Source organism: Pelecanus crispus, chromosome 9 (genome assembly GCF_030463565.1).
Source record: "Pelecanus crispus isolate bPelCri1 chromosome 9, bPelCri1.pri, whole genome shotgun sequence".
Lineage (NCBI taxonomy): Eukaryota > Metazoa > Chordata > Aves > Pelecaniformes > Pelecanidae > Pelecanus > Pelecanus crispus.
In genome coordinates, this window is record NC_134651.1 from 31,538,510 (window position 1) to 31,555,739 (window position 17,230).

General features: G+C 63.1%; 1 protein-coding gene across 1 annotated transcript in view; it reads right to left on the bottom strand.

Annotated features, from left to right (window-relative positions):
* ABCA2 (ATP binding cassette subfamily A member 2) overlaps nt 1-15,754 on the bottom strand; it is a 33,402-nt gene extending 17,648 nt beyond the window's left edge. The window contains exons 1-13 of the mRNA XM_075716902.1: nt 15,689-15,754; nt 7,258-7,351; nt 6,325-6,327; nt 4,705-4,816; nt 4,134-4,300; nt 3,719-3,909; nt 3,381-3,485; nt 2,725-2,910; nt 2,405-2,623; nt 1,436-1,767; nt 973-1,132; nt 567-695; nt 117-284 (exon numbers count right to left, since the gene is read on the bottom strand). Of these exons, the coding sequence (XP_075573017.1) occupies nt 117-284; nt 567-695; nt 973-1,132; nt 1,436-1,767; nt 2,405-2,623; nt 2,725-2,910; nt 3,381-3,485; nt 3,719-3,909; nt 4,134-4,300; nt 4,705-4,816; nt 6,325-6,327; nt 7,258-7,351; nt 15,689-15,754 (1,932 nt within the window). The remainder of the gene's footprint in view (nt 1-116; nt 285-566; nt 696-972; nt 1,133-1,435; nt 1,768-2,404; nt 2,624-2,724; nt 2,911-3,380; nt 3,486-3,718; nt 3,910-4,133; nt 4,301-4,704; nt 4,817-6,324; nt 6,328-7,257; nt 7,352-15,688) is intronic.
* Nucleotides 15,755-17,230: the final 1,476 nt, after the last annotated feature.

The following is a 17,230-nucleotide window of genomic DNA, read 5'->3' on the forward strand; positions in this document are numbered from 1 at the left end:
CCATGGCCTTAAGGAGGTCTGAGCAGACCTGACCCCTCTTCAGCCCCACAGAGTGCAGTTGAAGGCAGTGGGTGCCACTCCAGCACCCATGTCCCCATAGGTGGGCACAACCTCACCTTGGCCATGAAGTGGACCCAGCCGCAGGCAGCATTGTCAATGGTATCCAGCTGCTGGAGCAGGACGCTGGCGTTGGGCAGGGAGAAGTTGCCGTTGAGGAAGTTGTGGAGAACATCACTGTCAGAGACATTCAGGATCTCTGGGTGCTTGTGGAGGTCAGCGGTGAACTGGGACAGAGAGGGAGACACGGGAAGGAAAAGTTGGGGTATGCTCTGCCTCTCAGCCCCCTGTCCTCCCCATGGACACAGACAGGACCCAACACTCCTCCTGGGGACGGGCAGACAGCGTCTAGGGAACCAGCCTGGACCTCGCAAGAGCAGGGTGGGCACCCAGGAGCACCTGAGAGCTTCACATGAAGAAGCTACGAAGTGCCTGGGGGCAGGACACCCCCTTCCCACCCCCAGGGCAGTAAAGCCCAGGCAGGCTCAGTCCCCAGTGCACCATCCTACCTGCTGGAGCCAGCGGATGCGCCTCTGCAGCCTTCCCTCCTCCAGGTAGGCACGGATCTCAGGGGAGATATTCAGCCACGCCTTGGCATAGTGGGTGACATTGCCCACAAAGGCGAAGGTCTCATTGGCCTGGGGGGGAGGAAGGTCACACAGCAGGAAGAGGCAGGGGCCCCCCCTGCTCTCTGGGATGGCTAGCAGCCATGGAAATATCTGCCCACCTCCCAGCAGGCATCGCTATGCCAACAAGGGCCAGGGCAGCTGCCTGCTTCTGGCAGCGCTGGCTGGCAGCTGGCCCCTTCCTCCCAACTCAGCCCTGGTGCCGCTAAGCCCATCCAGGCAAGGAGGTCCCTGCAGAACGGGGCTGGTGGGAGAGGAAAGACTGGGGTCCCAGCCTCTGCACCCTCACCTTCAGGATGACCTTGTCCACTTCAGTGCCCACGGGTGCGTACAGGATTTTGGGGTTGCTGGTCATCAGATGCACGAGGAGGCCCAGGTTTCTCTGCTCCTTACTGGTGAAGCCCAGCGAGCTCATGTTGCCCTGCTTCAGTGCCTCAGGCTCGATTGTCCTGCAAAAGGGGGCTCAGGCTGCCAGCTCTGCTCCAGCCTCAGCACCCCTCCCTGTGGGCAGCCCCCACCCCTGCCCATGAGGGGATGTCACACTGACTCCCATGCCAGCATGGTGCTGCCCAGCATGGAGAGTTTCCCCCGGCTGCGGCACAAGGATACGGTTCAGCATCCATTTCCCGCATACTCATCAAGGGATGACCGGGGCCTTTGACCACTGGCAGAGGCAGGGTGGGCTCTCCCACACCCCTATCCTGACCAGAGAGCACCTGGATCCGGCCCCCTCCGGCCCCCAGGGCTCCTACCGGTTGTTGCCACAGAGGATGGGCTGCAGCCCAGCCCAGAGCTGCACGAATGCTGAGAACTGCCCCTGCGGGTTGTCACTGCGGGCCAGGCCTCCCCCAGCACTCTCCTCCTCTGCCGTGGTGTTGCTGGCTGTGGCGTTGGTGCTGGCCCAGCTGGTGCTGTTGGAAGTGGGTGGTGGGGCCTTGCTGGCACAGGCTCCCCTGGGCAGCAGCTTCGCCAGTGCCGAGAGGATGTCCACGTCATGAAGAACCTTCTCCATCTCCACCAGGTCCTCCAGGAGGGCACGGAGATGGTGCTGGGTGGCTGTGCTGTTCACCTCATCCAGCTTCAGCTGCGAGGATGAGCAGGCAAGGGATTACCCATGGCTGGGGTGACAGCCAGCAGGAGGGGACCAAGGGGAATCCCAAGCAGTGGCACGTCCACTTTCTTGGTTAAAATGTTGGAGCTGTGCCCAGCTGGGGCCCCAGACTCATTGCCGTGCATCTGTGGCTATCAGGCAGCAGGGGTGCAGGCAAATGCTGGCAGGGTCTCGATGGGGAACATGAGATGTCCCTCAGGCAGGAAGGATGGTCCTCTGTGACCGCAAGGGACACATCAGATTCAGATGGGACAAGGAGCAGGACCTCAGAGCCAGCCTTGAGGAGCTGTGCCACCAGGGACATTGCCAGTCCCAGGGAGAAGAGCCTGTAGGGACATGCTTGGAGGACACTGGGGACACCCAGCCCCATCCAATGGGCAGCATCCAAGTGGGTGCCAGGAGGGGAAATCATCTGGGGTCCCCCGATGGGGCTGGGCAGGGGGTGCCCATGTGGAGTAAAGGGATGATCAGGAGGGGCCGAGCCATGTAACAGAGCTCCCCCATTCCCACACATCCCCTGGTAAGTAGGGAAACTCTGCCCAGCACTTGTCCCTGCCCCACAGCCCACCCGCCAGCCAGTGGGAGGCATGTCCCGCAGCCCTGTTCTCACCCTGCTGATGATCTTGGGGGTATCCAGCTGGTCCCGGAGCTCGGCAGCCAGCTGGGCGAAGCGCTCCTGGCGGGTAGCCCGGCTGCCATTGCAGGCCAGTGCCCGGTACGCCTGCAGCAGTGGCTGCTGCCTGGGGGCCATGCGCAGGAGGCGGCGCAGCCCCCCTGGGCTCTGCTCGCACGTCAACTGCTCCAGCACCGGCCCGGTGAAGAGGACACCCTACAGGGGAGGGAACCGTGAGGGTGTAGCCCCAGGCACAGGGGCACTGCGATGGTGCCCACCCTGGAAGAGCAGCTGCCCGTGCACTGCAAGGTGCTCACTTCCATCTCAGTGATGAAGGCCTGGGGGCTGTTGGAGGTGGTGGGAGCCGTGGCAGCACTGGCGAGGCCCAGGGCCTGGGAGAGCAGACGGAGCAGCGCCGGCTGGCGTGGGGCTGCCGCAGGGTCCCAAAGTGCCCTGTGGACCAGCCCTTCCTGCAGGCTCCTCCAGCCGCTGGGGAGGCTCTTCTGCAAGAGGACCAACAGGGGTGGCTGGTGATGTGGAGGCTCCCCAGGGTCCCCCTCCGTGTGTCCTCCCAAGCACACGTGAATGGCCCCACAGCACCCACATCCATGGTCTCCATGGGGAGGGGAAGAAAAGGGAATGTGCAGATGGGCAGGAGCCATGGGTCCCCTGCACCCCAGCCACAGGAGGGAACAATCTCCCCCACTCGCTCCACAGTCACTATCCAGGCGGTGCCATCACCCATTGCAATGGGAAACCAAGGCACAGGCATTGGTGTGACTCAAAGCACTGGGGGAACCGGTGGCAGCACAGGGACAAGACCCAGCCATCCCTGCTGCTGCTCTGGCCACCTGACAGCATCTTGTCACATCCCCTCTGCTGGGATGGACACCCCCCCATGGTGGGACATGAAGGGGATGCGGAGGACAAGTTCTGCCCCACCATGTCCTCCGCACATGGCACTGCTCCTCACCTCCAGCTGTGTCATCTTCTCACCAGGGCCAAACCCATCCCACAGGTCTTGCTCATGGGTCTCATCAGGTACCAAAGGAAAAGAACCAAAAAACAGGCGGTACACCTGCACCAGGGATGGGAGTGGGGCTGCTGAGTGTGCCAGGAGTGGAGGCACCTGTTTGCCCAGCAATGCCCCAGCATGGGGCGGCAGAGCAGGATGAGCCCTGGCCAGGTGCCCACTGACTCCCACCCTGCGGGTCTGGTGGTCAGGGCTCAGTCTGGGTCAGGATGTGCCCATTTGCTGGGGCAGTGCCAGACCTCTGCAAAGCCCAGCCCTGGAGCAGTGTGGTCACCCACCTCCCACAGGTCATCACCAACCTCCTGCAGGTTGTCACCCACCTCCTGTGGGTCACCACCCACCTCCCGCAGGTCAACACTGGAGCCCAGGAGCAGCTCAGCCATGCTGTTGGGGAGGGACAGGTTCTGCGTCAGGAAGCGGTGCAGCTCGCCCCGGTCCTTGGCTGCCCACGCCAGCGTGAAGCCAGATCCTAGCAAGGAGCAAGGCAGGGGGGTCAGAGCAGCCCACCAGCATCAGGGATGTGGCATGGCCCAATGCGGGGTCATATCACAGCTGGCCCTGCCTGGCACACAGCAATGTGGGACAGTGGCAGGGCAGTGCCACATGCCATCACATCGCTGGGTGCCTGGTGAGTGGGCTTCTCCATCCCTGTCTGTGCAGGCAGCAGTGGCGGCAGGTAGGGCACCAGCCTACCTGCTCGGTTGCTGAAGTGGGTCTCCATGGAGCTCGGCTCACTACTGCTGAGTGCTTCCAGACGCCGGCGTAGTGACTCCAGCTCCTCCTCCAGCCCTGGGTGCTGCGGGTCGAAGAGGCTGCTCTGCTCCACCACTTCACTGAGGTGCTCCAGGAGCTGTGTCACCCTGCAAGAGCCCAGCACCGCCACGGCTGGGACAAGCCCCTCAGGGGCACGGGGCAGCAGTGCTGCCTGCCACACAGCACCGCTGCCCCTGGAACTGCCCTTGCCTGTGCACTGAAGCCACCATGCCAGGGGTGCAGAGGAGAGTCCCAGTGCCTTGAGGTGTCCCTGGGGGCCACCTCCATCCTCCTCCCAGCACTGGGCACCCAGGAGCCCATGAGGGAACAGGCTGAGATATCCCCTGCACCCCAGGGACACAGCACTCTGCACCCAAGCACTTTGGGGACAGGGGCTTGTGCCTTGTCACTGGCAGGGCAGTGCGAGCATGGGAAGGGGCAGGCTGTGAGTGGGAGCATGTGGGAGCATGCGGGGCAGGAGTAGGAAGTGCACAGCGAGGGCACGACTCACGTGGAGTTGGAGTACTGCAGGAAGCCGAACTCATCACGCTGGCCATCAGGGCACAGGGACTGCATGACGGGCAGGATCCCAGCCGAGGTGAGTGGGGCCGCTGTGTAGAATGCTGGAGCCAGCAAGAGAGTGCAGAAGAGGCCAGGGAAGGTGCGGGCAGGGAGGGAGGACAGGTGGGGGGAGGCAGGGGGCCACCAGAGAGTCAGACACTCAGTTCAGAGAAGCACACGCTGGGCCCTGTGAGGCCGCAGGAGGTTGGCAGCCAAGGTCAGAAGTCTGCAGCTTTCCCACCTAGGCTGTCCCCAGCTGGTGGCCCCCTTGCTGTGGGCAGCTACTGCCACCCTGGCTCCTGCTCTCTTGCCCCTGCCTGCTCCCCCCTGGGTGATGGGTCCCTCCCACCCCACTACAATGCCGACATCTGCCGCTTGCCCCCAGGACGGCTGCCAACCTCCCCCAGCCTCCTGGCCCCTCTTGTTAGTAATCTCAGAGGCACCACCAGATCTCCAAAGGAAGAGGAGGAGGAGGAAGAATATGACAGGGAAAGTAGAATTGTCACCCACTGCTCCCTGAGTCCCCAGCCTCCCCCCTACCTGGCTGCCCCGACGTGCAGCTGCTGAAGGTGGGTGGAAATGGAGACACAGGATGAGGGGGGGAGATGGAAGAAATAAGGAGCAGCAAGGGGACGGCAAACCTTCCCCCCCTCCGCCAGCGCTCAACCATAGTCCATGCCAAGGTCTTTCCATGTCCTTTCCCACAGCAGGGCAAGCCTGGAAGGGCCCTACCCGAAGGGGACCAGAGGTTGTCACTGGGCAGTGCCAGGCAGGGACCCTGCTCTCGCTGCCCCGGACGGTGGCCCCACGGTTAGAGGCAGGTCAGTGCTGTTAGCATGGCTGCAACAGGCAGGGGCTGGTGAAGATGGGCTTCTGGCAGGGACAACAGACAGCCTGGGGCAGGGACAGGCATAGCATGGGATGGGCTAGCAGCCTGCTGGGGTGGCCAGACAGACAGTGGTGGCCATGCCATGCTTTGGTGACAAAGCCAATGCATGAGTGACAGGCATCTTGTTGGCCTCCAGGCTCCTAGTAGTGCCACATCCCAGATCGTCCCAGCTGCAAGGGGCCAGGACAGGGACCCGGTGGTGGTGCAGGGGTGGGAGCCATCTCCAGCCCCTTGGGGACCAGTCCAAGGGGAACACGGGCAAGACTGGGTGACCACAGGCCACCACATGGGTGCCAGCACCCAGCAGTGTCTGCCCCTGGAGGGATGCAAGAAGGAGGGGTAGGACAAACCTCTATCTGGCCTGGAGAGCCCTCTGCAGCCCAGGGAGCCAGGGACATTGCCGCCAGCGGCCCCAGCACCTGGGGAACATGGCACCACCAACCTGGTGGGGACACCACCAGGGGCCCGGTCCGGGCTGGGCAGTCCCCAGGGAGGAGCAGACAGGGGCCACACTGCACTGCCCAAGCTCATCTTCACCAGCCGCAGAGGAAGGCAGTGGGGTTACAGAGATGTGGATTAGGCCAGAGTGAGTTGATCCAACCAGGGCTCTTTCTCCGCAAAACATGTAGCCAGCACAGGCAGGGGAAGTGGGGGAGGCACCCACCCGCCCCATCAACTTACAGACTGGCGCATGCAGTAGAGGCATGGAGGGCAGGCGGGCAGGGGAGATGGTGGGAAAGAAAAAGAAAACGTGAGCAAAAAGAAAGAAAAAACAAACCAAAAAACCACACAACACAGCGCACGTCAGCGCCAGGGCAGGAACCAAGGTAGTGCCTACCGCTGCCCACAGCCAGACTCTCCCTTGCCGGCATGCACTGAAACACAGGCTTGGACCATCGTTATGCCAGGCCGCCACTAGCTCCCAGCATCTCCCCCTGGCACCACCGTGCCACCCATGCAAGGGCACCCGCCAGAGTGGGCATCCCATGGGGTGTCTAGATGCCACACAGAGCCCTAGCAAGTCAGCAGCTCCACTCCGCCTCCTCCCAGCAGCATAGCCTGCAGGTACTGACACCCTCAGCACCAGCCAGACCTCCAGCTGCACATCTCCAGGAGCCCTCAGCTCCAGTCCCATCAATTTGTCACTTTGCCAGGGCCCCAGAGCCCCCCCCGCCATAGGCAGGCACGAGGCTCCAAGCAGTGCATTTCCCCCCCAAGCACCCCAAGGAGCTGGGCAACCCTTCCCAGCACTGCCCTAGCTGTTCCCTGAGCACTCAGGGGGAACGTGGCTGTCCCAGCATGATCCAGCTCCATCTCTCCCTTCCCCCCACAAAATGACCCTGCCGATGGCAGCCACAGGCTGGTTGGCACTGCAAGCCCGAGGGAAGCCCCGCCAGGCTGGGACTGCCTTTGGCTCTCCAATCCCCATGTCTGCCCTGCCAGCTCTCAGCTGCAGCCCCTGCCCAGCGCTATGTCCCCAAAAGGCCCCTCTGGGTCCTTGCCAGCTGTCGCAGCCTAGCTCCCAGGCTGTCCCCGGGGTGCTGGAGCAGCTCCCCAGAGCCTCAGGGTGGCCCCAAGTGGGGGCGCCCTCAGCACCACCATGCTGGCACTCACCTTCCTTCACAGGGATGGTCGGCTTCTTCTGCCGCAGCCCCAGAAGGATGAAGAAGAGCACCAGGGGGATGAAGATCTCAAAGGCCAGCACCCACTGGGGATGACACAAAGCAGAGGGATCGTGATGCTTAGGGACAGGACCTGGCTACCAAGGAGGAGCATGGGCAGGACTGGGGTCTGTGGGGCACCAGTGCAGTGCGGCACCATGCCTGTGTTACAGCTCAGCCAGAGGTAAATGGCTCCCTGGGCACCCAAGGATCTCCTGCTTACCCCTGCCTGCACCCTGCCTGCTCCATCCTGCCCGGGGCACCTCAGGACAGGAGAGGGTACCATAGAGGGGATGGACCCCTACCCCAGCAATGCAAACAGGGTGCTGGGACTCGAGCCCAGCCCCAACAGGCCACCACAGCTGGGGCTGCCCAGGGGAGATGACCCCAAGTCCTTATGGCCAGCAAAGAGTCACAGGCCCCCATCCTGGCAGTGCCCTCACCACCAGCAGGAGTGGGCACCTGGAACACTGCCAGCGCAGCTGCTGCCAGTTTGCACTGGGAGTGCCCAGCTCACGTCATGGCCCCATTGCCCTTGCTACTGAGTGGAGAGGAACTACTGTAGGTGGGGAAACTGAGGCATGAGGTGAGGTGAGCCAACCTCAGCTTGCTTCAGGGCTGGATCAGACCCTAGGCTGGCGCAGATACCCCAAAACCTGCTGCCACCATGGGCAGAGTAGGCCCCAGCTCTGCTACTGGGAAGGTGCTCACTATGGCACCGGTACCTCCCACCACGCTCCTGCACCAGCCCAGTCACCCACCGTGACCAGGCACCAGAGGGGCATGCCAGCAGGGTGGGAAGAGAGGGCTTTAACATGACAGGGGCTGCCTGGAAGGACGCAGCTGGCAGCAGGGGACAGGGTCAGGCCCTCCTGTCTCCAACAACATCACCTCCACACTGGCCTCACCCAGGGGCTGCAAACACTCTGCCAAGAAGTCACAGCAGCCCAGCGAACGGCAGCGAGCAGAGGGACACCCACTCCCCCAATGGCACGTAGCCACAGCACTCCTGTGGGCACCGTGGATGGCAGAGCTGTGGGACAGGCATGGCTGCACCCATGGGTGCCCCCCAGTTCTGCCCTCCCCACTCCCACAGCTGCTGGTTTTGGGGAAGGCAGAGACCGGAAGAAGAAGGGCTGAAGGGGATAGGGACAGCAGACACCCCAGGAGTGGTGCCAGGGCTGGGGGATCCCCATCTTTCCAGCACCACCAGTCTCAGGCACAGCCCCTGGTGTGACCGTCCCTGTACTAGGGGGTAGCAAGGGACACCCTGATCCTCTCTGCCCACTCTGCAGCTCCTGCCCTGCCACTTGCTGCCTGCACCCGCCCCCCTGCCTGTTTACCAGCCACACAATCATGTCTCTGTGCCCAGGCGCCTGTGGGACCATCCCCCCACACCCACACCAGGCTGTACCAGGTTCCCTTGGGGACTGTTGGGTCCTTGGTGGCAACAAGAGGGACCCGCTTGTTGTTATTTATTTTTTTAAAGTGGGTCATTGACCTTTGCTCATCTCTTTCCCCAGAGACATCCCCTGTCCCTGACCCCTCCTGCACCACTGCATATCCCAGTGCCAGGGCAGGCTGTCCCCCACCCAGGGTGACACGGCAATGGGCAGATGTGGCAGCAGAGCAGGGCTCACCAGCCCACGCCTCTGGGACCGGTCCTGCCCCTTTGGTGTCCAGGTCTGTCCCCAGAGGGGCTTCCCGGGTGTGTGGGGGCCAGGGCTGCCCCACGCCCACAGTGGGGCAGAGGCACTGGCATGCAGTGCAGGGGAGGGATGCTGTCCCAAGAGAGCCTCTTGGGACACCCAGCAGGGGCACCCAACGCTGGCATCCAACACTCGCACAGCCTGAGGACAGCAGGGTTCCTGCCTGCAGATGCAGGACACTGGGGGACATTTTGGTAAGGAAGCAAGGGGGGGAAAGGCTAGGATCTGGGTAGCTGGGAAGGAAACGCTGGGAGAAGGAGAGGGACGAGGAGAGGAGAAGGGTTGGTGCCTGCCAGCAGCTGGCCATGCCCTGCACTGACCAGTGCAGTCTGTTCTCTCACCCATTCCTTCCTCACTCCCTTGGTGAGGGGTCTCGCACATATGTTTGTGGGGGGTGCAGGTACAGCACCCAGGGTGGGACACGGGTCCCAGGGGCCCTTGTGCCCAGGTGACAGCGGCTGGGGGGCCAGGGGCAGCTCCTAGGCAGTGGCAGAGCTGGCTGCCAAAGGGATCCACCCTATATATACATGTACATCCCCCTGGCATAAGTTTACCTCGACCTGCTGGAGAGGTGAGCAGGATGAGGCCATGGGTGCTGTTCAGATTTGCATGAGTGCTGTGTGTGTCTGCCCACCACTGCCATGGATGGCAGGGTACACACAGGCCTGCTCAGATCCCATGTTCAGCCCTGCCACCAGCTGGATGCAGGGGCAACCTGATCCTGCCTGACTCCCCCAACAAGGGAGGCAGACGTTGGTGGGTGCTGCTGGCAGGGTGCTGGCCCCAGGCAGGCAGCTCCCTGTCAGGGGGACACTCAGCTCCCTGGAACACTGGGTGCAACTCAAGGCCTGCTCCCACCCTCTGCCATGTTGCCAGATGGGAGCAGGGGGCCATGACAAGGACAAGCGGGGTCAGGCACCTCACAATCAGAGCACAAGGCAGCAGCACCAGCCAGGGACGTGCAGCTCCCATGCTGCCAGGCCAAAAGCACCGACAAGCCCCATAGGATGCAGCAAGAGCAAACAGCCTGGCCTGGTGCAGAGGTCCCACCGTGCCCACCCTCTGGCCAGCATCAGGGGCAGCCAGGAGACATGCTGAAGCCAGGGTTAGCACGGCTGCAGGCACTGGGCCATGGACTTTGGCAGGACAACTCTGCCAGAGTCCACAGGTCACAGCAACATGTGTGCCCCAATGGCCAAACCAGGCACTCCCCATGCAGGGCAGCCAGGCCAGGCAGAGGCAGCTCCCTATGTACATAGTCACCACCCAAAAGCCTGTTCCACCCCTCCTGCCCACTCCCAGAGATGCCCTGAAGCCTGCAGCCATCGCCTTTGGCCAGCACGGCCCAGCAGAGGGACAGCCAGGGCTTGAGAGCCCCCACCCAGCTGGCAACCCCAGTGATGTCCCCACACCCCAAACCTGCCACATCAGCACCCTTCTCTCCATGGCCTGGCACCTGTGTGAGGATTTACCAGCCCTGACACAGGTGAAGCAGCACCATGCACAGTCTGGCCTCTGAAACCCCTGTCCTGTACCCACCGGAGGACAGGGCAGGGTCTGACTGAGCTCCAACCTGGGGAGAAAGGAGAGCTGCTGCCCGCTCCCCACCAGCCTCTCTTGCAGGTTGCAGCGCTGCCCAGGGAGCTGGCAGCAGCAGGCAGCAGGTGCTGACCTGCAGGAGCCCCAAGGGATGGGGCTCAGCTCCTGGAGAATCAACACCCTATATTTTCCAATAGCATTTTGAGGCTGGCAGAAATATCTTAAACTTTTTGATGGCTCCAGACTTTAATCATCATTAAATACCCACTTACTTGCCCACAGCTAGGAAGCACAGGTGGGTGAAGCCATGATCCGTGGGAAAAATGAGCACCAGAGCCAGCAGGTGAGCAAGGCCCCACAGCCAGGCAGACCCACCAGGCCAAGCCGAGCCCCCACCCCAGGCCAGTCCTAACCCCCCACCCCAGCAGGGACACAACCACAGACACCGACTGATGGTCACCACCCAGCTGGGCACCTGCCAGGGCTCCCCAACGTCACCTGCCTGAGCCCTCACCCACAGGAACAGCCAAGGCCAGACCCAGGGGCTGCCAACTCCCCTGCCGAGGCCTGGCTGCCATCACCTGTGCCTCTGGTCGCACTTTTGCGCAATCTAAGTTCTGCCCATCACCTCTTGTCCCACTGCCACCTGCCCCCAGCAAGAGCGCATCCCCACTTCTCACACCTTGCCCTGCGGCCCTGGCATGGCCGCCTGGGGATGCACCCTGGGGACACTGGAGGAGGAGGAAATCCCCACTGGGGTTTGCCAAGACCTCTCCTGAGCCCATGCCAGAACAGGGAGCCCAGGGAGAGCTGAGCATGGGTCTCCCCCATGCCAGCCCTGTGGTGCTGTCAGCTGGGCACCAGCGTGCCAGGCCAAGGGGGACACGCTATTGGCAGTGCCCTGTCCCAGGGCCACACGGCAGCGCTCCCACACCGGCACACAGCACTGGGACATGGCCACCCTCCCGCCAGCACAAGGTGCTCAGCCTGAGAGCAGGCAGGATTGTGCCAGCAGCCACGGTGTGGAGGAAGGCAGTGGCTGCCCCGTAGCCTCCCCCCGCAGGCAGGGAGCAAGGCAGAGCCCTGCAGGCTCAGTGGCTCATGGCCACCTGCCCCCTGGGCCACCTTGGCCACCAATCACTCTGCAACAAATGCCCCCATGGCCACCCTGTGAGCAGGGATTCACAGGGACACTGCCTGGCACTGCCGCACCGGCACCACCCTGCCAAGCCTGCACGTCCCCCCGCCGCCTCCCCAGCACCAGCTGCAAACAGCAAGGGGGCAAAGAGCACCCTGAGTCAGAGCAGCACCAGCACGATCGATTCCTGCTGCAGGATCCAGCACCAGCCCCCACCCAGCACCAGCAGTGGGGCTTGGCAGCACCTCCGCAGGCACGGGGTGCCCTGTCCCCCAGGGATGCTGTGCCCTGGCACAGGCACTGCTGCAGCAGGGCCCTGCTGGCTGGGTGAGCCACCCCAATACCCCAAATTTCAGCCTTTCTTATTTTAGAGGCATCAAGATCCCCCCAGCTCCACTCCCACTGGCCAGGGAGGAAGGGGCAGACCTGCCAGGACAACTCCTTTGCACAGTGGGAGCTTCCCAGCTCTTGGCCAAGGAGCAGAAAGCACGAACCCTGCACAAGGCAAAGCAGCCATGCCACTGCCCAGCTCTCCCCTGCCCCACGTGCATCCTCCCCACACCCCAGGGCCCACACCACGGGAGCCCCACTGACATGCTGTGCCACTGAAGCAGCACCCAGACCCTCAACTCCTGCTCGCTGTTCCTCTGAAAGAGCCCCAAACCACCACCACTTCTCCCAGGCCAAACAAAACCCAGCAGCACACTTCCATTACCGGCACTTCAGAACTGGGAGCTCCAGCTGTGGTTGCCTTCCTGTCCCAAATGTGTGGGCAACAGAGAGCCACGGGGAAGGCAGCCAAACTTTTGAGAGATCACCTGTTAATTTTACATCCAATGTAGGTTTAAGCAGCTACCAAAAGTCATTGGGGAGCCCACGCCTTAAGATACACACAGCTGAGCTCACCCCCCATCCCAGCAGAGCAAAGGTGACATAGACTATGGTACAGCATGCACCGCCCAGGGCTCCCATAGGCACCCTCAGGGGACTGCCCATCCTCGGGCATCCACAACCCTGGCCTCCCTCCACCAAGAGCCACTGATGCTGTTCTGCTCAGACCCCCATCGCCCCAGGGCTCCGGCCTGAATTTCTGCCCTGGGAAGAATACAATCATGGCCAAACCCCAAAGCAGCCCCCAGAACAGCTCAGCCACAGCAGGCAAAAACTGATGCTCCCACAGGATGGGCATGAGACCTAATAGAGGTGCCATGGGACAGTGCCCAGCCATCACCCTTGCCAGGCTGCAGGTGAGCTTGTCTGGTGACAAAGGGCATTATGGAAGCGGGTGACACGTGGCGCTGTGGGTCAGAAGCCCACCTCTCACAAAGACCACCTGGTTACGCAGCCTCCCTGTACCCACCACCGCTGCATCCTCAAGTGGACCAGCCAAGCCCTCATCAAGTGCCTGTGGACAAAGTCTGTCCTGAAACCACTGCTGCACCTTGCTGCAATGCTGCTCCCTGAACAGCCCCTGGTGCCAGGGACAACGGGGACCCCCCCAGGGCCACCAGCATTCAGGGGCAGTGCAGGGGACTGGCCCCAGCTCTCTTGAGTCCCAGCCCAGCACTCTCAGCCAAACATGAGTTGTCTACTCCGCATCCCACAACACCGGGACCGCTGCTCTGAATGTTGCCAGGAGGAAAGTCCACCATGGTGAGGCACCTACCCCAGGGCAGCACCCCGCAGCACAGGGCTGTGCCAACAGGCAGTTGCTGGCAGGGCACACACCACACTCTCTCCATGAGACCCAGCAACCCCCAACTCTAGCCCCACTGGGGTGAACCCCCAGCAGGGGAGGGGTCTCATGCTTACCCCCCGCTCCCTGCTCCAAGCCCCCCAGCCTCTGCCTGCTGCAGCAGGATCAGCCCAGCAGGACACAGGGCTGGTTTCACTCAGTGAAACATCCAGCTCTGGATGGGGCCAGGGCAGACCTGCACTGGGGGACCCACCCACAGAGAGCAAGGCACAGGCTGATGAGGCTGGGCTCTGGCACAGGGCCTGACTCTGCCCTGGACAGCCAGCACCAGCAGCTCTGCTCCCAGGCTGCTGGGAGAGGGCAGCGCTCCCCCAGGAACAGGCAGGATGATGTCTCCTGCACAGACAGGGAGTGCAAGGTGACTGTGGACTTACATGCAGCATGAGCACAAGGAAGTAGGTGACACGCACAAGGGCATGCACATCCTCAGGGCATGACTGCCCCAGGGGCTGCACCAAATCCATCCATGAGCACCTGTGGCACTGAGGGCAGCTCTCACCTCAGCACATGGCTGGTCCTCAGCACACTGCACCCACAGATGGCACTCCTGGGTGGGCGAGGAGGTGCTGGTCCTTCCCCTGCCACCCTGTCTGCAGCAAGCAGGACGCTCCAGTGACGGTCCCCGCACATGATGGTGACCAGGCCTGGGCTCCTCATCCTCATCCTACAGCTGCAGCTTCCTGTGCTGCCCATCAGGCTAGGGAGGGTCAGGGAGAAACAGGTCCCCAAAAGATGTGTGCACTCCCAGTCTGTGACCCCACCAGCCATGATGGCCAGATCCAGGTCAGCTGCCAAGGGCCGGCAGGTGCCAGAGAGTAGCTGTGTCAGCTGGCTCACACTTGTGGGCAGGGGTCCATGGCACACCAGCGCTGCACAGCCCCTTGCTGTGGCCATGCAGCTCTGCTCAGACTAAGGAGCAGAGATGACTCAGCCAAAGAACATCATCCCCCTTGCCCATCCTGAGGGCACTGGGGCTGACCTGCCTGCAACACGGGCCTTAGGCAGCCCTGCCCACACCCTGCCCTGCCTTCCACCATCCAGGTGGTCCCTGGTGCTCCCTCTGGCCACAGGGACGAAACAGGGCCTGGTGCTTGCGGGCTGCTGGCAAGGGAAAGCAAGCAGGATCAGGCCTGCAGGATATTTGGGAGAGGAAAGAGGAGAGAGCATTGCCAGCTCAGGAGCAGCAGTTCGCTACCCTCCCCCACCATCTAAAAATACCCACTCCTTCCACGCCCAGCACACCCATCCCCCTGTCTGCACCGCTGCCTGGGGTCCCTCTGGGCTGGGGGTCCCTCCTGCCTGTCCGGCAGGATTTGGCAGGGAAGCCCTGCACAGGAGCAGCCAGGCAGGAGAGGCCAGGGCAAAGTTGCACTGGATTCAAGACCCCAGCAGGGAAGGTGCCACCCTGCTGCCTCTACCACCCCCGGGAGGGGACCAGCCCCCCGGGAACCCCACGTTCCTCAGCCTCATGGCCAGAAAACAGGAGCAGCTCCTCTCCAGCCCACAGAGGAGAGGCAGCTCTGACCCACATATGATCTGGAAACCTATTTATAGCCTATGGATACCGAGGGCTTGGGGAAAGCTCTCCCACCCCGGAGGGGCAGCCCTGGGGACCAGGGACAGGGCCGGCAAGTGCCCAGGACATTTGGGACACAAGAGCAGGCCATGGCAGGGAGGGAGATGCTGCACAGGGCGGAGGGTTGGGTGGGAGATGGCATCCAGCCCACGGCCCTGGGCTCCTCCAGCGGCCACAGGGCCCGGACGGCTCCCATGGACACGGGGTGGGAGCAGGACAGTAGAGACCCAACTGTTGCTGCCCCACGAGGGGAGCCATCGGGCTCGGCCGGGGCAGGGGGACCGACGCGCCGGCAGCCGGGCACTGTGGGGCGTTCCTCGGCTGCTCCGTGGGTTCGTACGCAGACGGCGCCCAGGCTTCTTGCTCCCTTGCAGCCCCACGCGAGCAGACACTGCCAGGCCTGCATCCGCCACCCCACGCACCGCCCGTCCCCAGGGCCCGGCCAGCGAGAGGGGGAGAGGGCAGCGGTGGGGACCCAGGGGAGACCCGGCCTGCGCCCCCGGCCTGCGGCTCCGCAGGCTCCTCTGCGGCCCATGCAGCCGCCGCGCGGAGCCGCCCCCGCTCGGGGCCTCGTCTCGTCCCCCGCGGCGGCTGCAGCTGCCCAGACCTGCAGGGGAGCTCCAGCCCCCCAGGGATCTCCGCCGGGCCCGCCGGACCCGCGCTCACCGGGCTGCGCCGCTTCAGCGTCACGTTCTTCCAGAGCAGGAGATGGAGCTGGTGCAGGAACCCCATGGCCGGGCCGGGCCGGGCCGAGCCCAGCCCCGCCCCGCCCCGCCGCAGGGGCTCCCCCCGCTCGGCTTCGCAGATCACCCGCCGCCCACCGCCATGCCCCACCGGGCCGCCGCCGCCGCCTTTGTCCGCAGCAGGCTGGGAGGGAGCGGGCCGGCCTCCGGCTCCAACCCCGGCCCGGCCCGGCCTTGCGCAGCACCGCCCCCGGCCCAGGGCCGCCACCGCCCCTTAAAGGCACCGCCGGGCCGCGGCTGCTCCGCCCGCACTGCCCGGCCCGGCCCGGCCCGGGGCAGGGCTTCGGGGCGCCTCCGCAACCCAGCCTGTCCCGCCGCGCCGCGGCCCAGGGCAGGCCGGAGCCCCGCGGTCCGGCCCCGGGGAGGCTTTGCCGGGCCCAGAGGGCACCATCGTCCCGCAAGGGACCCCGGGGATTTGCCGCCAGGCGGGCACTTGCTGGTGGATCCTGCTCCTCCCCGGGGAAACCGAGGCTCGGAGCCACTGAGGCTCGGAGCCTCCGGGGCACGGCGCGGGGCGCCCGTTGCGGCACCTGTGTTTCCCCGGGTATGGCCTGCCTGGGAGCGGAGCTCCTGTCCCAGAGAGGTGCCTGGTCCGGGAAACCCTTGGTCCCCAGGAGCTGCCCCGGGAGCTGCTCCTGCTCCTCTCCAAGCCAGAGGCATGGAGAGGTCACCCCCACTGAGCCTCTCCCCCGTCGTTGCTCCTCCAGGACAGACTTGCTTCAGGGGACCCCATTGCTGTGGAGGTCTGCATGCAAGGGTGGCATTGCTGTCCCCACTTCCTTCCAGCCATCCTTCCTTCTATCCTTCCTTCCATTCACCATTCCTTCCATCCAGTCATCCTCCCTTCCATCCAGCCAGAGAATCATAGAATCGTTTAGGTTGGAAAAGACCTTTAAGATCATCAAGTCCAACTGTTAACCTAACACTACCAAGTCCACCACTAAACCATATCCCAAAGTACCACGTCTACTTGTCTTTTAATACCTCCAGGGATGGTGACTCAACCACTTCCCTGGGCAGCCTGTTACAGTGCTTGACAACCCTTTCTATGAAGAATTTTTTCCTAATATCCAAGCTAAACCTCCTCTGGTGCAACATGAGGCCATTTGCTGTCATCCTATCATATGTCACTTGGGAGAAGAGATCGACACCCACCTTGCTGCAATGTCCCTTCAGGTAGTTGTAGAGAGTGATAAGGTCTCCCCTCAGCCCCCTCTTCTCCAGACTAAACAATCCCAGTTCCCTCAGCCACTCCTCATAAGACTTGTGCTCTAGACCCTTCACCAGCTTTGTTGTTCTTCTTTGGACATGCTCCAGCACCTCAATGTCTTTCTTGTAGTGTGGGGCCCAAAACTGGACACAGTATTTGAGGTGTGGCCTCACCAGTGGCTGAGTACAGGGGGATGATCACTTCCCTAGTCCTGCTGGCCACGCTATTCCTGATACAAGCCTATTGGCTGCCTTA